The sequence below is a fragment of the Lactuca sativa genome, chromosome 8, assembly GCF_002870075.4.
Source record: "Lactuca sativa cultivar Salinas chromosome 8, Lsat_Salinas_v11, whole genome shotgun sequence".
In the NCBI taxonomy this organism is placed as follows: domain Eukaryota; kingdom Viridiplantae; phylum Streptophyta; class Magnoliopsida; order Asterales; family Asteraceae; genus Lactuca; species Lactuca sativa.
Window position 1 is genome coordinate 245164520 of NC_056630.2, and position 17054 is coordinate 245181573.

The 17054-nt window shown below is 29.7% G+C and overlaps 2 protein-coding genes and 1 long non-coding RNA gene across 3 annotated transcripts; 1 reads left to right on the top strand and 2 right to left on the bottom strand.

Moving 5' to 3' along the window:
• The first annotated feature begins 6637 nt into the window (after positions 1–6637).
• On the top strand, positions 6638–10379 carry LOC122195743 (uncharacterized). Its single transcript, XR_006186430.2, has 2 exons — positions 6638–7746; positions 8332–10379. It is a non-coding gene; the product is annotated as an uncharacterized LOC122195743 (long non-coding RNA).
• LOC111885485 (receptor-like protein EIX1) lies at positions 8481–11148 on the bottom strand. Its single transcript, XM_023881742.3, has 2 exons — positions 10999–11148; positions 8481–10801 (listed from the first exon to the last, which is right to left on the bottom strand). Exons 1-2 carry the CDS (start codon positions 11124–11126, stop codon positions 8635–8637), a joined length of 2295 nt encoding a protein of 764 aa, XP_023737510.1. The 5' UTR covers positions 11127–11148; the 3' UTR covers positions 8481–8634.
• Positions 11149–11944: 796 nt separating this feature from the next.
• On the bottom strand, positions 11945–16797 carry LOC111885484 (uncharacterized). Its single transcript, XM_023881741.3, has 6 exons — positions 16260–16797; positions 14411–16097; positions 14175–14319; positions 13416–13560; positions 13094–13336; positions 11945–12286 (listed from the first exon to the last, which is right to left on the bottom strand). The coding sequence occupies exons 2-6, from the start codon at positions 16014–16016 to the stop codon at positions 12011–12013; spliced, it is 2415 nt and encodes an 804-aa protein (XP_023737509.1). The 5' UTR covers positions 16017–16097; positions 16260–16797; the 3' UTR covers positions 11945–12010.
• Between the last annotated feature and the right edge of the window lie 257 nt (positions 16798–17054).

Below are 17054 nucleotides of genomic sequence, written 5' to 3' on the forward strand. Positions count from 1 at the left end.
TACAAATGTTTTGCAAAGTATTTAATTAAAAATGAAATTTTTAGATGTGAAAATTGGGTTGTTACATTATATCCCTCCTTATGTTTGTCAAGATATGATGTACCACACACCATAGTTAAAGACGTTATACAACTTTTCATCTTTTTGGAATGTATGATATGTTAATGCACTTGAACTTATCAGATTAATATGTTTTTTGTCTTGCCATCCACAAAAAACCATAATTTCACACCAAAAGATTTCCCGAATTTATTTGTGTCCGTTGAGGTTTGATTGATCTTCCTGGATCTTCTATAGAGGTGTACATAGTTTATCAACTTTTTGACTTTCAATTCTCGGTATGTATAATGGTTACCTACTTTCTCAATTGCCTTTTCTCATGTCATTAGAAAATAGATATATATTTTGTGAAGTTTAATAATTGTGAAGTGCAGATATATAATATGTTTTTTTGATGTTTTTTTTTCTTGTGTGTACATGAATTAAGATTTTTAGTTTCGTTACATTGTTTTTTTTTTTGCCATGGTAAAATATGTTTGGTTAACTTCATACCTCACGTCATCAAGGTCAACACTAAAGAGGTAAATTTACCATTTTGACCTTTGAGTTTGTGAGACTTTGAATAATCTTTAATAACTGGCGTTAAAAAATTCATTTCTGAAATAATATTGCAAATTTGTAAATGACATTTTGTTGTTATTGGTATGATTACAATGATCTTTGGGTTCTTCAAGTTGGGTAATTTGGATCGTGGCAATTTACTTATCTAGATAGGACATATGTCAAGGTAAGCTAATTAATTTCACTTTTTATTTTATTTCAAAAAAAATAATCATTAATTTATGTTGTTGATAGAATATATTTTATATTTTCTCTATGATTGTATCTACCAAAAAAACACATGACTTGATACAACATTAGAAAAATACACAACTAAATCCAAGAACTAACAACACAATTTCATTTATTTGTTTGCTACATCATCATACATCTAATTATATATGTTACAACGTTGCACCTTCAACCTATGTGTTATTAATATCGATGTAATTATCATTTCTTACCCGTAATAGAACTGTACTTTTATTTTCTTCCCAAATTACCCTCTACACAAATTACAACAAGGATACATACAGAAGCACACATGATTGAAGCTGTAGATGCATGTAAGAAGTATGCTTTTTTATTTTTTAGACAATATCACATTGAAGTTGTACACACATGTATAAACAATGAAGAATCAAAACAGCAAAATGATGACCAACCATCTCTTGAATGTATAAATTTGTTGGGTTATAACCCAATATTGCAAAAAATATGAAATTTAACTTTCACTTAATTGTTGATTATAAGAATATCTTCTATTGTCTTTTTCTTATTTATTCTTTTATATTGATAATTCATGTATATAAAGAGGAAAATCTTTACCTTTTGGTTGTTAGCACATTATATTTTAGATGACCATAAAAATACCTGTATTACTTTCCGTTGGTCGTGCTTAGCACAGACCTCAAACTTTTCTAGTGTGTGTGTGTGTGTGTGTGTATATATATATATATATATATCATTATCATACATAATTATAAAGCTAGCATTTTTCATTGAACCTCATGCATTTGAAACCCTCATAAAAATTTGCAAACACCTCATGCATTTGAAACCTTCTATTTTAATGAATACCACTCAAAAGTCTCTTAATAATGATAAACAATTTAAAGGTTTTATAACTTATATAATATATTTAATAAACAATTAAAGGATACCCTACTATAAAAAGGTCAATCTTTTTGAGTAGACACACAAATACAAATCACATACAAAATTCAGAAAAGAAACAAGTGTAAAGTTTTTTGTGTTGGTTTGAGGGCTTTGAACAATTTTTCGAGCCATGTTATTATGTTGAAGTTTTTAATTTGTAAGTTTGTTAAATACTAATTCTTTTTTGTATTTTTATTGATTTAAGTATCCTTTTAAGAATATCATTGTATGTTGTGGTTGAAATTTTAATGTAAATTAGATTAGATTCATGTTATGGATCATATGTTATGGAAGATGATATATATAATATTTAATTAATTATTGTATACATGTTTGTATGTTCATGTTGCTTCAAAACAATAATTAATTAAAAATCATTGATATGTCATATTATCCATGTAAGCCTTTTTAAAAATGCAAATTATCTATCTTATCACTTTATATTTTAGTATATGTCTAACATTTTAATTAGAACAATAAGTGTTTTTTAAAATTTTCTTTCACTTATAAATAATAACAAGTGGTTTTAAAATTAATAAGCAATAATTATAAATAAAAAAATCAAATTACATGGATATGTCATATTATCCATGCAAGTCTCTTTTGAAATGCAAACTGTCTATCTTATCACTTTATTATTTAGTGTATGTTTCACATTTTAATAATAATATTAAGTGTTTCATAAAAGTATTCTTTAACTTATTATTAATAATAAGTGGTTTAAAACTAATGAATAACAATTTTAAATGATAATAACATCAAATTATAAACTACATTTAGTTATAAATAAATTGTATTTTAACTGAACATCATTATTGAAATTAGAAAATAATCGTATAAGTCAAAAACATAACCATTTTAAACATATATTTTTCAATATTTTAAATATATATTTTTAATCTACGCTGTTCTTACACCACATTAATTTGAAACTCCAAACATTTCATATTTCCATACAATATAGTTAATTTATTAACTTAAATATGCTTTTAATTGTAAACATTATCATAAATAGAAGACTTTGTGACTTATTAATATGATATACTTAATTTGTTAACTTCAATATATAGTTAAATAAATAACCTACATTAATATATCAAATAAGCTTAAAAATTTAGTATAAAATTTAAAACCTAAAGTAAAATATCAAATAATGTTTAAAAAAAAGTTTTATATATATATATATATATATATATATATATATATATATATATATATATATATATATATATATTAACATAGTTAAAAGGAAAACATTAAATATAATATATATAAAAGAACCTATATTGATGAATCGAAATAACTAAAAATTGTCCGAAAACTATACTTTATAATAACTAAAATTCAATTAAGTTGTTTTTTAAATTAATTTATAATAATAGTAGTAAGTTAAAATAGTTGACAAATATAACTAATGTTATACACACGTAAAATATGAATAGAGACCGTTAAATAATTTGATTTTAATAAGCATTGTTTTATATATTGTTCAAATTAGTTATAATTTTATATAAACTAAATGTAATAATTATTATTTTATAGTTAACATAAATGATATAAATATTTTCAATAACATAAGATTACCAAAAGTTTTAATTTTATTGGATATTTTCCTTTTACCACATTCATTTGAAACTCTCATATATTTTTTCTTTCATCACATTCATTTGAAACTCCCATGACTTTTCAATTTCTTTTTAATAATGATTATAAGTTGGTTAATAAGATTAAATAAATAATAAACCTAAAGTGTAATCATATATAAACTTTAAAATAATATATTTATTTTTACTTATAAAGTTATGTCTTTAACTTTTAACATATTATACTTAATTTATTAGTTTTAAAATGTTGCTGTAGGTAAACCATTATCATTTTAAAGCTATAATTTTTGAACAGTTTGAATAAAATACGTAAATTGTTAATTTAAATACAACATTACTGGGTAAACTTAAATATAAGTTTTAGTTCTTCTTAAACAACCCAAAGAATATTTATAAATAGTTAAAAGTGATAAATTATAATGTCTTTTTATTAATGGTTATAAGCTGGTTAATAATGTTAAATAAATATCAAACCTAAAGTGTAATCATAAATAAACTAAATTGTAATATTATAATAATATCTTTATTTCTACTAATAAGGTTATGTCTTCAACTTTTAACATATTATACTTTATTTATTAGATTTAATATGTTGTTGTATGTAAACCATTACCATTTTAAAGCTACATCATTTCAACAGTTTTGATAAAATACTTAATTTGTTAATTTAAATATAACATTACATGATCAACTTAAATATAAATTTCAGTTCAACTTAAAAAATCCAAAGCATATTTTGTGAATAGTTAAAAGTGATAAAGTGTAGTGCTAAATACAAAAACTAAATTATAATATCAATTTAACTAAAATATTTTCTAAAAATATTTTTATAATCATTAAAAGTTTTCAAATAAGTAGCTTAAAATAACTTAAAATAACAGTGGTTAAAAATAACTCTATATAAATGATTATATTGTTACATTTAATGTCAAAAAACAATGTTTGATGTTTTAAATAATTATAATGATATAAATTAAAACATTAAACAAATAAATTTTAAAAATTAATTAAAAATAGCAACAACTTTAAGAAAATATATATTTGTAAAGACTTCAACTATCTAGGTTTTTGTGCGCAACGCGCGGACATTCGCCTAGTATACTTATAAAGCTTGCATTTTTCTTGAACCACGTTCATTTGAAACTCCCATGCATTTTTTCCTTTCACCACATTCATTTGAAATTCCCACGACTTTTAAATTTCTTTCTAATAATGATTATAAGTTGGTTAATAAGGTTAAATAAATATCAAACCTAAAGTGTAATCATATATAAACTAAATTTCAATATTAAAAAATATCTTTACTTCTACATATAAAGTTATGTTGTTAACTTTTAACAAATTATACTTAATTTATTAGGTCTAATATGTTGTATGTAAACCATTATCATTTTAAAGCTATAACTTTTGATCAATTTGTATAAAATACTTAAATTGTTAATTTAAATAAAACATTACATGAGCAACTTAAATATAAAATTTAGTTCAACTTAAACAACGCAAAGAATATTTTGTAAATAGTTAAAAGTGATAAATTGTAGTATATTTCTAATAAAGATTATAAATTGGTTAATAAGGTTAAATAAGTATCAAATCTAAAGTGTAATAAAAAATAAACTAAATTTTAATATTAAAATAATATTTTTACTTATACTTATAAAGTTATGTCTTCGACTTTTAACATATTATACTTAATTTATTAGATTTAATATGTTGTTGTATGTAAACCTTTATCAGTTTAAAGCTACAACATTTGAACTGTATGGAAACAAAATACTTAAATTTGTAATTTAAATATAACATTACAGGGTCAACTTCAATATAAACTTTCGTTCCATTTAAAAAAACCTAAAGAATATTTTGTGAATAGTGAAAAGTGATAAATTGTAGTGCTAAATGCAAAAACTAAATTGTAATATCAATTCACTAAAATATTTCCTAAAGATATTTTTATAATCGTTAAAAGAACTGAAATAAATAGCTTAAAATAACATACAATAACAATAGTTAAAAATAGCTCTATATAAATGATTATAGTGGTACCTTTAAAATAAAATAAAAAAAAAAATTGTTTGATGTTTTAAATGATTACACTGATGATGTATATATTATCATATAATTCAAAATAATCAATATACTATATCAACTACGTATACGAATTATTATATCAAATTAACAACGTCATTATTGTTATATTTAAAAAAACATATATTTGTAAAGAATTCAGCTATATAGATGCTTCTGCACAACATGTGGGTATTCGTCTAGTATATATATATATATATATATATATATATATATATATATATATATATATTCATACGAAACTAATCAAAAAATAAAAAATAACAATTATGATAATTTATAACCATTATATTTTTTAACTTAATTATAAAAAAATATAATTTGGATATTATAGTATAAATAGAAAATATATAAAATAATGATTACAAACTGAAATTATAAAATTATAAACATTATATAAAAATTAATTAATAATAGATAAAAAAGAAAATGTTGATGTAAAGTGCAGAATCCTGTAACCTTTAGGCTAGAGGAAATGATAACACTCCTAATATTTTGCCATCTCGTATTTTTGAATGACACCTCATTTTTTTTTATCTTAACACCTAATTCTTAACATGTGATAGGGAGTGGTAACACTCCTAATATTTTTTTTTCAAAATTAAAAAATAACAATGAAACCTTGGAATTTCAAAGGGGGGCCTCATTTCCCAAATACCATAAAGAAAATAAATTTTCATAAATATTCATATCAAAATCTTTCCGTTGGAGATCCATGGGCAAGTTGGTAATTTTAACTTGTAAAACCTATTCACAATATATATAACTAGGTTATAACCGTGGACACTACGGGTAAGAAATTTAAAAATAATTTCAATTAAATTATAACTTAATTATTGAGAAATGTTTTGTCTGTAATTTCATGTAAAATAATTAGTTACTTTGGCAAAAATTAATAATTTACACATTTATATAATTAATCTTTAATTTAAAAACGTAATTTTATAACATATGAGTCTAATTAATATTTAATATTTATTTAGGATGTTATTTAGAAAAAAACATTAAAATATTTCATATGTATAATGATAAGTAAAATTAAGTTAAATCTACTAATAACATTGTTAGAAAATAATATATAAAATGGTTTTTTAAAATTTAAATTAATTTTAAAATAAAGTGAAATGTATATACATATGCATGGTATAGTATCCAATATCCTCATAGACTTTCCCCAAACATCATTACATTACACATACCAACAACCCTAAACGATTTCATTTCTCTGCCACAACACACAGACATTGTTTGTTCTGTATTTTTCAATCTAGACTCAAGCTCGGTCTCCATCGATTGAAGATCAGAAGCAAATAATTAACGTTTTGTATTTGAAACAAATTAGATCCATGGGCAAGTTGGTAATTTTAACTTGTAAAACCTATTCACAATATACATAATTTGCACACACAATATGCACACAGCTAGCAAAATTTGGGCTTCTTTTTCCTTCTGTTTCGTGTTTGGGGCAACTAAGCTCATAACAAGGCCTGCTTCTACTCAAACCATCGGAGAAAAAAGAGGAGAAACAACAAGCAATCGAAAAAGAGAAATTAAGAGAGAAATCAGAGGAAGAAGGAGGGTTTTTTGCTTTTTCCGATGCATTCCATGAAGAATGTCAAGATGTTAGTTAAGTGTGTGTTAGTTACAGATTCTATTAGAGAGTTAATCCGTTGACTTTATTGTTGACTCTCTTTCTATGTATATATATTGATCAGGGTCTGTAACCATTAGTTCATAATAATGAGAACCCACTTGACATTTCTCTCTCTTTTACTTTCTCAATCATTTCATGGTATCAGAGCCCCGATCTCTGTTTCTCCTTTCTTTCTTCCCTAAATTGATTGAAAACACAATCAATTTCTTTCTTTAGTTAGGTCAAACAAAATCCCCAGTTTCAAGGTTTGAATGTTGTGATTTTTTCTTTTGAAATAGCAACAAATATTACACAATTTCATGTTTAAAACATCACGAATTTTGTTTCTACTCAATTGGATGGAGAGAATTATCTAGTGTGGCGACATCAATTCAAAACTATACTTCAAACCATGGATCTGGAGACATACATTGATTCGGATATTTCTCCACCTGCATCTACTTCACTAAATTTCATCACATGGAAAAAGATGGATGGATATGTTCAAGCATGTATTTAACGCCACTCTTCATGTCTCTGTTGCTCCCATGGCGATTGGAATCAAAACCGCAGCAGAAATTTGGAAATTACTTGAAACTTCATATTTACAGTAGGCTTTTGCAAAGAAATCTCAATTGAGAAGTGAGTTACAGAGTATATCTCAAGGTGAACTTTCTATCAGCTCATATTGTGATAAAATAAAGATTCTTCATGAGCAATTCAAATCAGTAGGTGATTTAGTATCTGAATCAGATCTCGTTCTTCATTGTCTCCATGGTCTTAATTTTGCATTTGATAATTTTGTTATGATGATTGAAAACAATGATACCCCACCTTGTTTTGCCACATTACGATCAAAAAGAGCAGATTAGATACATACAGATTAACACAGTGACACCCTAATTAGAAGTGTTTGAAGCAAAACCAGAAACAAATAAATGTAGAAATGAATAAATAAATAGCTAGTCATTTACCTGATTCTTGTTGGAGATAACCATGAAGAAATGACAGGATGGAGAGATAATTCTATGTTCAAAAGCGTGAAATTCTTTATTAATCACACCAACAGCATTTACAGTTGATAGATAGACATTTATATCTGTGAAACCATCACAACAGTTCATACATGACAGTTATATCCTATATTAACCAACATAACAGTTAAATAACTAACCTATAACTAATTAACTGTCACTTATAATATACTAGTCTAGCTTATAACTTTAACAATTCTTACTTGGTGTGATATAGATGAAAAGGGACCAATTAAGCAGTGGCAGCAGGAGATCCAGAAAGAGAGAGCAGGACATTTCCAGTTGAAATCCTACCCCTCATGGATTTTCCGAATTCCAAACATATGCAATTCCCTAATCTAACAACTTCATCTTACACAAACACCGAATCCAAAAAATTTAAAATTTAAACAACACTTATATTACAAATGTCATACAAATATAAAATCTATATAGTATTAAGCATAAGTACAATATCAGTACTAAAAAGCAAAATATCTTTGATGATATATATTCAAGAATTATTTGCATTCTAGAGGATCTATGTGGTTTCTCTTCCTCTCTTCAGGTTGGTAAATCTTACCACAACTGCAACATATATTTTGTCCACAGTTTCATCAGCGAACATGAAAAGCTTGTGTCTCCAGTGCTTCTTGAACAACAAAACTCCAATAACACCCCAAAACCCTGTTGCAAACCCACTCATTATGTCCACATAAAACCATATCTTCATCGGCGCATTAGCTGCTTCATATTTCTCCTTGCTTCTTGTTGATGATGGGTCTTTGTGATTTGAGCAATTCTTCAGCAATGGAGCTCCACAAAGATCTTTGTTCCCATTGTATATTGATGGATCAGTAAGGGTCTGCAACTGACGACCTGTTGGAATTCGTCCTGTCAAGTTGTTGTGTGACAAATTCAAATGACTCAAAAAAGTCAAAGCTGCCATGCTTGAAGGGATCATCCCGGTCAACTTGTTTCCAGATAAATCGAGAGATTCTAACCTCGTCATGTTCCCAATGTTTTCTGGAATCATCCCACTGAGATGATTATTTGACAAATTCAGACCAATCAGCATAGAAAGTGCTGTGAGCTTGAGTGGAATTTCTCCTACAATTTTATTGCTCGAAAGGTCCATGTTGAAAACTATATCCCAAGTTTTTGTATATTCAAGATCAACACCTTTCAGGACCTGAATCACATTCTTATCTGAACTGAGGGTGGCATTACCCAAATTAACTGGGCTACTCTCAACCATGGCCTTCAACTCTCCTAGACAATGAGGTATGCTTCCCGTTAGAAAGTTGTATGCAACATCCAAAATTTGAAGATTTGAAGCTTTGCACAAGGATCGAGGTATACTTCCGGTGAAGTTATTCTTGTGTAACCTAAAAACTACCAAAGATCCAAGTTTTTCTCCAATCGATGCAGGTATATTTCCAGACAATTCGTTATCACCCACATCTAAAACTCTTAAAGCTCCTAAATTCCCCGATTCCCAAGGAAGTTCACCAATAAGGTTATTGTCATTCAGTTGTAACCAAACTAATGAAGAATTAAGAGTTATAGAGTTTGGGATGACGCCAGACAACCGATTTGAGCTAAATATCATGGTAAGCAACCGTTGTAGATTCTCGAGACACTTTGGAATTTTCCCAGTTAACCTATTTCTGGATATATCAAGATATCTCAAATCTGTCCTTCTGCACAATGACCTTGGAATCGACTCATTGAATAGGTTATTTCCCAGAAATAATGCATTGTTAAGTCCATAATCAAACGCATCAACATTTCCCCCATTGGGAAGGTTTGTCAAAGGTCCAGTGAGTTTGTTGTGAGAGAGATCTAAGAAAGGAATGATGGGCATCTTCCGCAACCATGTCGGCAGAGGTCCCGAAATTGAAGTATTAGACAACACTAACTCCTCAAGTTTCCTTTGATTATGAAGCCATTGTGGAAATTCATTTCCGATATTGCAAGAATTGAGTCGAAGAGTTACCAATTGGAATGGAGGTATCCACTCATGTGAAATATTAAAGGTCAACTTCATATTAGAAGAAGTATCCAAGTGCTTCAACATCGAAAGGTTAGCAAAATAGGCTTCAAAAATTACTCCTTCCAAGGAATTGTTTGAGATATCTAGATACTGGAGTTTGTCAAGTTGCCTAAAGGAAACTGGAATAGTCCCATTTAGCAAGTTTGAATGCACAGAAATTGCTTGTAATGAAACTAGTCTTCCTATATTTGTTGGTATGTGACCCGTTAACGAATTGGATTCTAGATAAAGTTTGGTCAAAGCTGCTAATTTTCCAAAGGATTCCGGAATTGAACCACTCAATTGATTAAAAGAAAGGTCTAGTTTCGTAAGATTCCCAAAGAATGTTGGAATGGGACCCGTCAAATGGTTATGAGATAGATCTAATACTTCTAAAGTTCTTAATCTTGCTAGAGATTTGGGGATTGGACCTTTGAGAGAATTGAATCCAAGATCCAGGTGTTTGATGTTGGACACTATTCTACTCGAATTAAGAAAAGAACCAAAAAGTCCACAATTCGACAAACTTAACTCTTTTAACGAAGGAATCATGTAAAGCATCATGTCCCAGTTATGAGCTCCACTAAGATTTAATGAATTCAAATCAAGAAGCTCGAGGGACGAAAGGCCAAAAGTCCATGCCATATCACTTGCCATCAACTCTTCGTTTGAACTGAGATCAAGAATCTTTAAATTAGAAAGGCTTCCAATGTGATGAGGAACAATACCTTGAATAAAAGTATTAGAGAGATTAAGGTAAGTCAGTTGGTTTAAAGATCCAATGAACTCGGGAATCTGGTTTCCAATAAAATAATTCCCACTCAAGTCCAGGTGTCTTAGATGCCTTAATTCTACAAGAGAAGAATTTACCTCATATCCAACCAAGTAGTTGCCATCAGAATCAAAGGAGTAGGATGAACCGGAGTCATATTTCTCAAAAGATACAATTGCAATGTCTCCTCTGAGATGCAGCCTTTCAACATGTCCAGTGACACCATTACAATGAATTCTTTCCCACAAGCAACAGTCATTTCCCACCCATGATGACAACATTTTAGACTCATCTCCAACGCTCTCTTTGAACTTGAGAAGAGCAAGTCGCTCTTGCTCAAAGCAAACGACACTGATGTTTCCAACACCTACACAGGTATATGCATTTGCAACCAAAAAAATAGTTACAAAAATGAGATAAAGCCCCAAACACCTCCATTTCCCCATTGTCAACCCAAACTCGGTTTGATTCAGAGAAAGAATTTGAAGTGGAAAGACGGGTAGTAGCTGGTTTATAAAGCAGAAATGAAGAGCTACTTAATTCTTGTCATTAATGACTTGGAAGACTTGTGTATGAATGGACAATTTGTATCCACAACTACAAAGTCAAACTTGCTCTTTTGTCCAGAGCTAAGTTTCTTTTTCTCTTGATCAAAATAAGTGGTTTACAAATTACTTCTTTTTCTCTTGATCAAAATAAGTGGTTTACAAATTACAATAGATACGACTTGGTCAAACGTGTTCTTTTGTCCATGTTAAATTAAATCCATTAACGGTTGTGGTTGACCGTTACATTTTTGAAATTAAATGAAGGATGGATGACAGGTGTTAAAGCTGTAAACAACAAAAATACAAAATCATCATTATCATTTTATCATCCATACATATGTATGTATACAAATGTTTAATCTGATATATCTTTAATCTAATTAACTACATAAATTTAGTAAAGCATATCTAACTTTGAACATTATTTAGTATAATCATATTATTACCCAAACCCAACCCTAAAGGTAGTGTGTGATTAAGAGTTAAGAAGAGGAAGGAAACTAAAGGTGTAAATCTAAACTAATAAACTAATTCATATGTCACAACAACATAACAATCAGGTTTACATTCGTGCAAAGATCCTATTTAACCCAAACAATCTGCCCTTATTCCAAATGATAGCACTAGATTTTTCATGCTTCCTTTGTCCTCCTCCTTTGATTGTAGCTTGAGAAGAGAGATAAGATAAAGACTGCACCCAAGAAACAAGTGTTGGTTTCCGTGTCACATCGTCTGAATCAGCAACTTGAGCAAATAAGTCATTCAGCACCATATTTTGTCCATCTTCAGGAAGCTCCACAACCAGTTGTGCTAAAAGCTTCATCAAACTTGGCAACACCTGAACAACATAACAATAACAGATGCCATTAAACCCTTGAATTTTATAAGTTTTGGTTAAAAAGATAAGGGTTAATCTCATCAAAAGGCCTTATATTTTGTGTTTTTTTTCGGATTAAACCTCAACTTTATTATTTTCCTTGAAAAGACCTTACATTTTTTCATTTTTTTCAATCTGGCCCTTTTAGTCATTTTTTTCCAGGTTAATCTCATAAAGACATTATATTTTATGTTTTTTCGAGACTAAACCTCAACTTTATTTTTTTCGTGAAAGAAACCTCGTATTTTTTTCAGTTTTTCCGAAAAAAACCCTCAAGTTTGCTTTTTTTTTTTTCCGGCAAAAAACCCTCAACTTTCAAACTGTCTCAGAAAAAACCCTCAACTTTACTAGTTTCGGACGTAAAAACCCTCACATTTTACAAGATTTATCCGAAAAAATGACAAATAGATCGAAAAAAAATGAAAAAATGTAAGTTCTTTTTCACGAAAAAAATAAAGTTGAGGTTTAATTCGGAAAAAAGACAAAATATAAGGTCTTTTTTGAGATTAACCCTTTTTTTTCCAAAAAAAAACTTGTAAATGTGAGGGTTTTTTTTAAAAAAACTAAAAAGAATTGAGGGTTTTTCAGAAACAGTTAGAGAGTTGAGGGTTTTTTCGGAAAAAAACACAAAGTTGAGGGTCTTTTCGGAAAAAATGATAAAGTACAAGCTTTTTTTCAGGAAAAAAATAAGGATGAGGTTTAATTTGTAAAAAACTCAAAATAGAAGGTCTTTTATGAGATTAACCCAAAAGATAATCAAATTAATACCTGTATATCAACCAGTGAGAGAAGTCTGAGAAGTAAATCTAGAAGCTTCTTACATGGCTCTAACTCATCGTGTAAATCATTCCATGAATTTGGCTCTTTCGGGAATTCACTACAAAGGCTACTTGCTTTTTCCACTAGACAATGAACAGAGTAAAATATACAAGGACTTCCAGCAGGAAGATACCTAACCAATGCTGCAACTCCAGATGCCATTCCTTCAAATGGTGTTACACCAGGATACCCCTAAAAATTAATCAAATTAAATTAAATAAATAATCAAGAATCAGTGAGTTTAGAACTTTAAAAAGTTGGATTTGGATACCTCTAAAGATCTCTGCATGTAATAGTAAACAAGTTGTTCCTTCAACGAAACACGTTCATCATCATAATCTTTCCCAGAAGAAATGAAAGCTACAAATGTTGAATGTGAGGCTCGAGTCACTTTTCCATTTGGATGTCCCATGTATCTATTTTTTGTTTTTAAAAAAAGTTAAGTAAATCGTATCTAAAAGTATCACTAAATTCTTCATAGGGGCATAATCTGTAAATTTTATATCAGGCACGGAGCATTTTTTTTAACAAATGGACCATTTGCTGTTAAAAAAATTCAGCACAGGGACCTTTTCTGTAAATTATAGGGGCAGTTTTGTAATTTATTTTCTATAAAGGGACCAAACCTGCCAACATATGAAAATATTGTGGCAAAAATGTCAAACCCAAAGCGTATACTATTTAAACACATCGACCATTTGTGTAAAACATACTGCACAGGGACCTTAATAGTAAATTACAGGGACATCTTTTGTAATTTATTTTCTACACAGAGACTAAACCTGCCAACATACGAAATTCAAATTTGAGTGAGTGAAAGTGATATTTTACAAAGTAGAGGGGCAGAAAGTGCCATTCTACAAAGTAAGGGCAAAAAATGCCAAGATACAAAAGTCCAGGGACCAAATCTACCCACATAAGAAAGTTTCATGACCAAAGTCTAAAACCTAAAACTATACTAATCCTACCCAAGTTTTCTTTTTATTATATATAATAATAATAATAATAATAATTTAAATATCCAGGATACAAAAATAGAATGGGAGCCACAGTTTTTCTGAAAACTGAAGATGGAATGTATTCAGCACAAGTTGGAATCACACGCAAATAGAATAAGATTCTAGAAGTTTGCATTTCATCTTTACACCAAGTAAACTCCATTTTGTTGGAAGAAACTGCAACCCAAATAAATATAAAATAAGGGGAAAAAATGTAAATATGTTGTTATTATGGGTAAAGAAATGTAAATATAAAGTTATAAACTACCATGAACTTTTGTCAAGTCACCATATGAAGGAATGGACTCAACAAATGAAACACAAGCAGCTTCATTTTCTTGAACACTTCCTGCAACACCTCTAATTGTATCCATGTATTCAGACAAACGCATTCTCCGAAAATACTCCAAACAAGAAAATGAAATTAATATTTTCACTGATATATCAAGTTGAATTTCTTTAGGAATATTCGGGACTAATTTCTGTTTAGTAACAGCTAAAGAGAAGAACACCACCATAAGAAAAGCTGACTCAGTTATCTTCTCCAAATCTTGGAGTAACTCTTCATCTTTTCCCTTGAGAAATAACGCCACCTGGCGATGTGACATGTAAACATCTTGACAGAAGTCCCATATAAGATTCTCAACTTTATTCTTACTACCTTCATTAGCTTGAGCATATTGTTTACAAAAAACACTAGTTATCACTCCTGCCTCTTTGAAAATGACACTTTGTAGGTGTTCTTTAACTTCATGATTTCCTTTGTTACTAGAATTCATGTAAATGTTTGTGTAAAACCGTTTTAGAGGAAGGATTTCAGTTAATATTGCTGAAGTGAGACATAAAAGAAGAGAATGTTTCTCCCTAGAGAAAACATCACCACTTCTAGCTAAAGCTAATGATATGCATTGTAAAAGAACACTATCGTTTCCATTTATGGAAACGTATTCAGTTGCAATGATTTCAAGTCGTTTTTCAGCAGAGCTTCTTAATTCCATGAGACCTGAAGATATTGACCTGTTGGAAGCTCTTAATGCTCCTGCTGCACCCATGACAATAGAAAATGAAGCATATTGTGATTTGTGGGATTCTAGAATCTCTCTTGAAAAGATGATGATTTTCTCGTGTGATTGGATACAATTGTAGAGAACCCATTCAACAAGATGTAAGATCATTAGACCATGTTGTACATTACTTGAAGGGCCTCCTTCTTTATTCCAAATTTGAAACAGATTATCAAGAATTCGAACAAAGTGAATACTTCCACAAGAAGATAGAGCATACCCTATTCCAGAAAGTACACTTGGAACAAGATCATCAAATAAAGAAACCAACTTGTATTCTTCCTCCATGATTTTACAGAAGCAATCAAGGCACTGTGTTCTTGTGTTTTCGGGTATTGAGGGGATGAAAGAAAAAGCACCAAGAAGAAGAAGGAATTCAGTGAAGAATAAAGAGCTTTTATTGGTGACAGATTGAGATGAAAATAGTTGAAAGAGGACATTGATGGAAGAATTAATAAACACAGGAGAGGGTTTAGACGATTTTCTAACCCATATGTATAAAAGCCTGAGAAAGAGAGGGTATGATTCAGAAGGTAGAGATAGGTCTGGTGATGATAGAATAGCGAGTATAAGCTTAACTTGTGGATCTGCGACATAAAGGGCAATTCCGGAATTTAGGAGAGTCTGTAACGATTGGTAGTGTTGCTGAGTGAATGATTTTTGTTGGAGGGATTCCCTAAGATCAGCCCATGCTTGGATGATGGCTCGAGCTGATTGGGGTGTAGAATTTGTAGAGTTGGTATTGCTGATAGCGCCACTGTTGGCTTTAAGCCATTCTTCAAGAAAGAATGTTTGAGCTTGTTTTGCCATTGCAGAAAGTTCACCTACACTTCATATTTTGGGAATTTATAAGTTTGTTAACTCAATTCAGTGAGGGGTTTCTCGCCATCCCTACAACAGATTCATATTACGTCAGTGTTGATTCAAATTTCAACATGTATAAACATCGTACATGGAACATATAAACCCTAGAACCATGAAATTAAGCAGCTAAGTGTATGGAGAGGGGCCAGAAACAGATTAATTGTTGAATTACTCAAAAATGAAGATTACCATGTTGAGTAACAATTGAGTAATCAGCAGCAGAGAGGTTAATAAACCAATCCCATTCAGCGCAAAGCTTCAAAAGTGTAGCAGCACCATTAAAGCGGAAGAAATAGAAGAATATCTTTTAGGAGAAAAGACACTGAATTGACTAACGGATAGGGCTAAAAAGTCACGTTTTTAAGGCGCAGAACAGTCGAGATGAAGAAAATATGGGCTTCTTGGATGGTAGATAGACAACAGTAGTCGGATGACCCGAGCCGAATAGTTGAAGGATCCGAATATGAACTAGACGATGGTGGGTGAGTCGGGGGAGATTGGTGGTGGCTTTGTTGTTGTTGAGGAAGACGAATTCGTGGTTATTGTATTGGGCGGTGGAGGGATGGTGGTTGGACAGGGGAAAATTAATTTCTTGAAAAGTTGAACTGGTGGTTATGGAAGTCGGAGGAACGGCTGTTGCGAAGGAATATACCGATAAGTGAGAACTTTTAAGAGAGTGTTTAGAGTTGCTTTTTTAAATTTATTTAGGAAATGGCGAAATAACGCTCCTGTTATTGCCTATTGCGTGTTTGGCTTATTTCAAAGGTGCTGATTTAGACAATCAATCTACAATACAGTCTATATCATTAGGTTTACTTTTTAGATCAATAATTATTATTATTCATCTTATTTTTTCAATCATCATTATATTATAATATTACTATATCATTAGGTTTACTTTTTAGGTCAATAATTATTATTATTGACCTTATTTTTTCAATCATCATTATATTATAATATTATTTGACAAACTTTTATTATTAG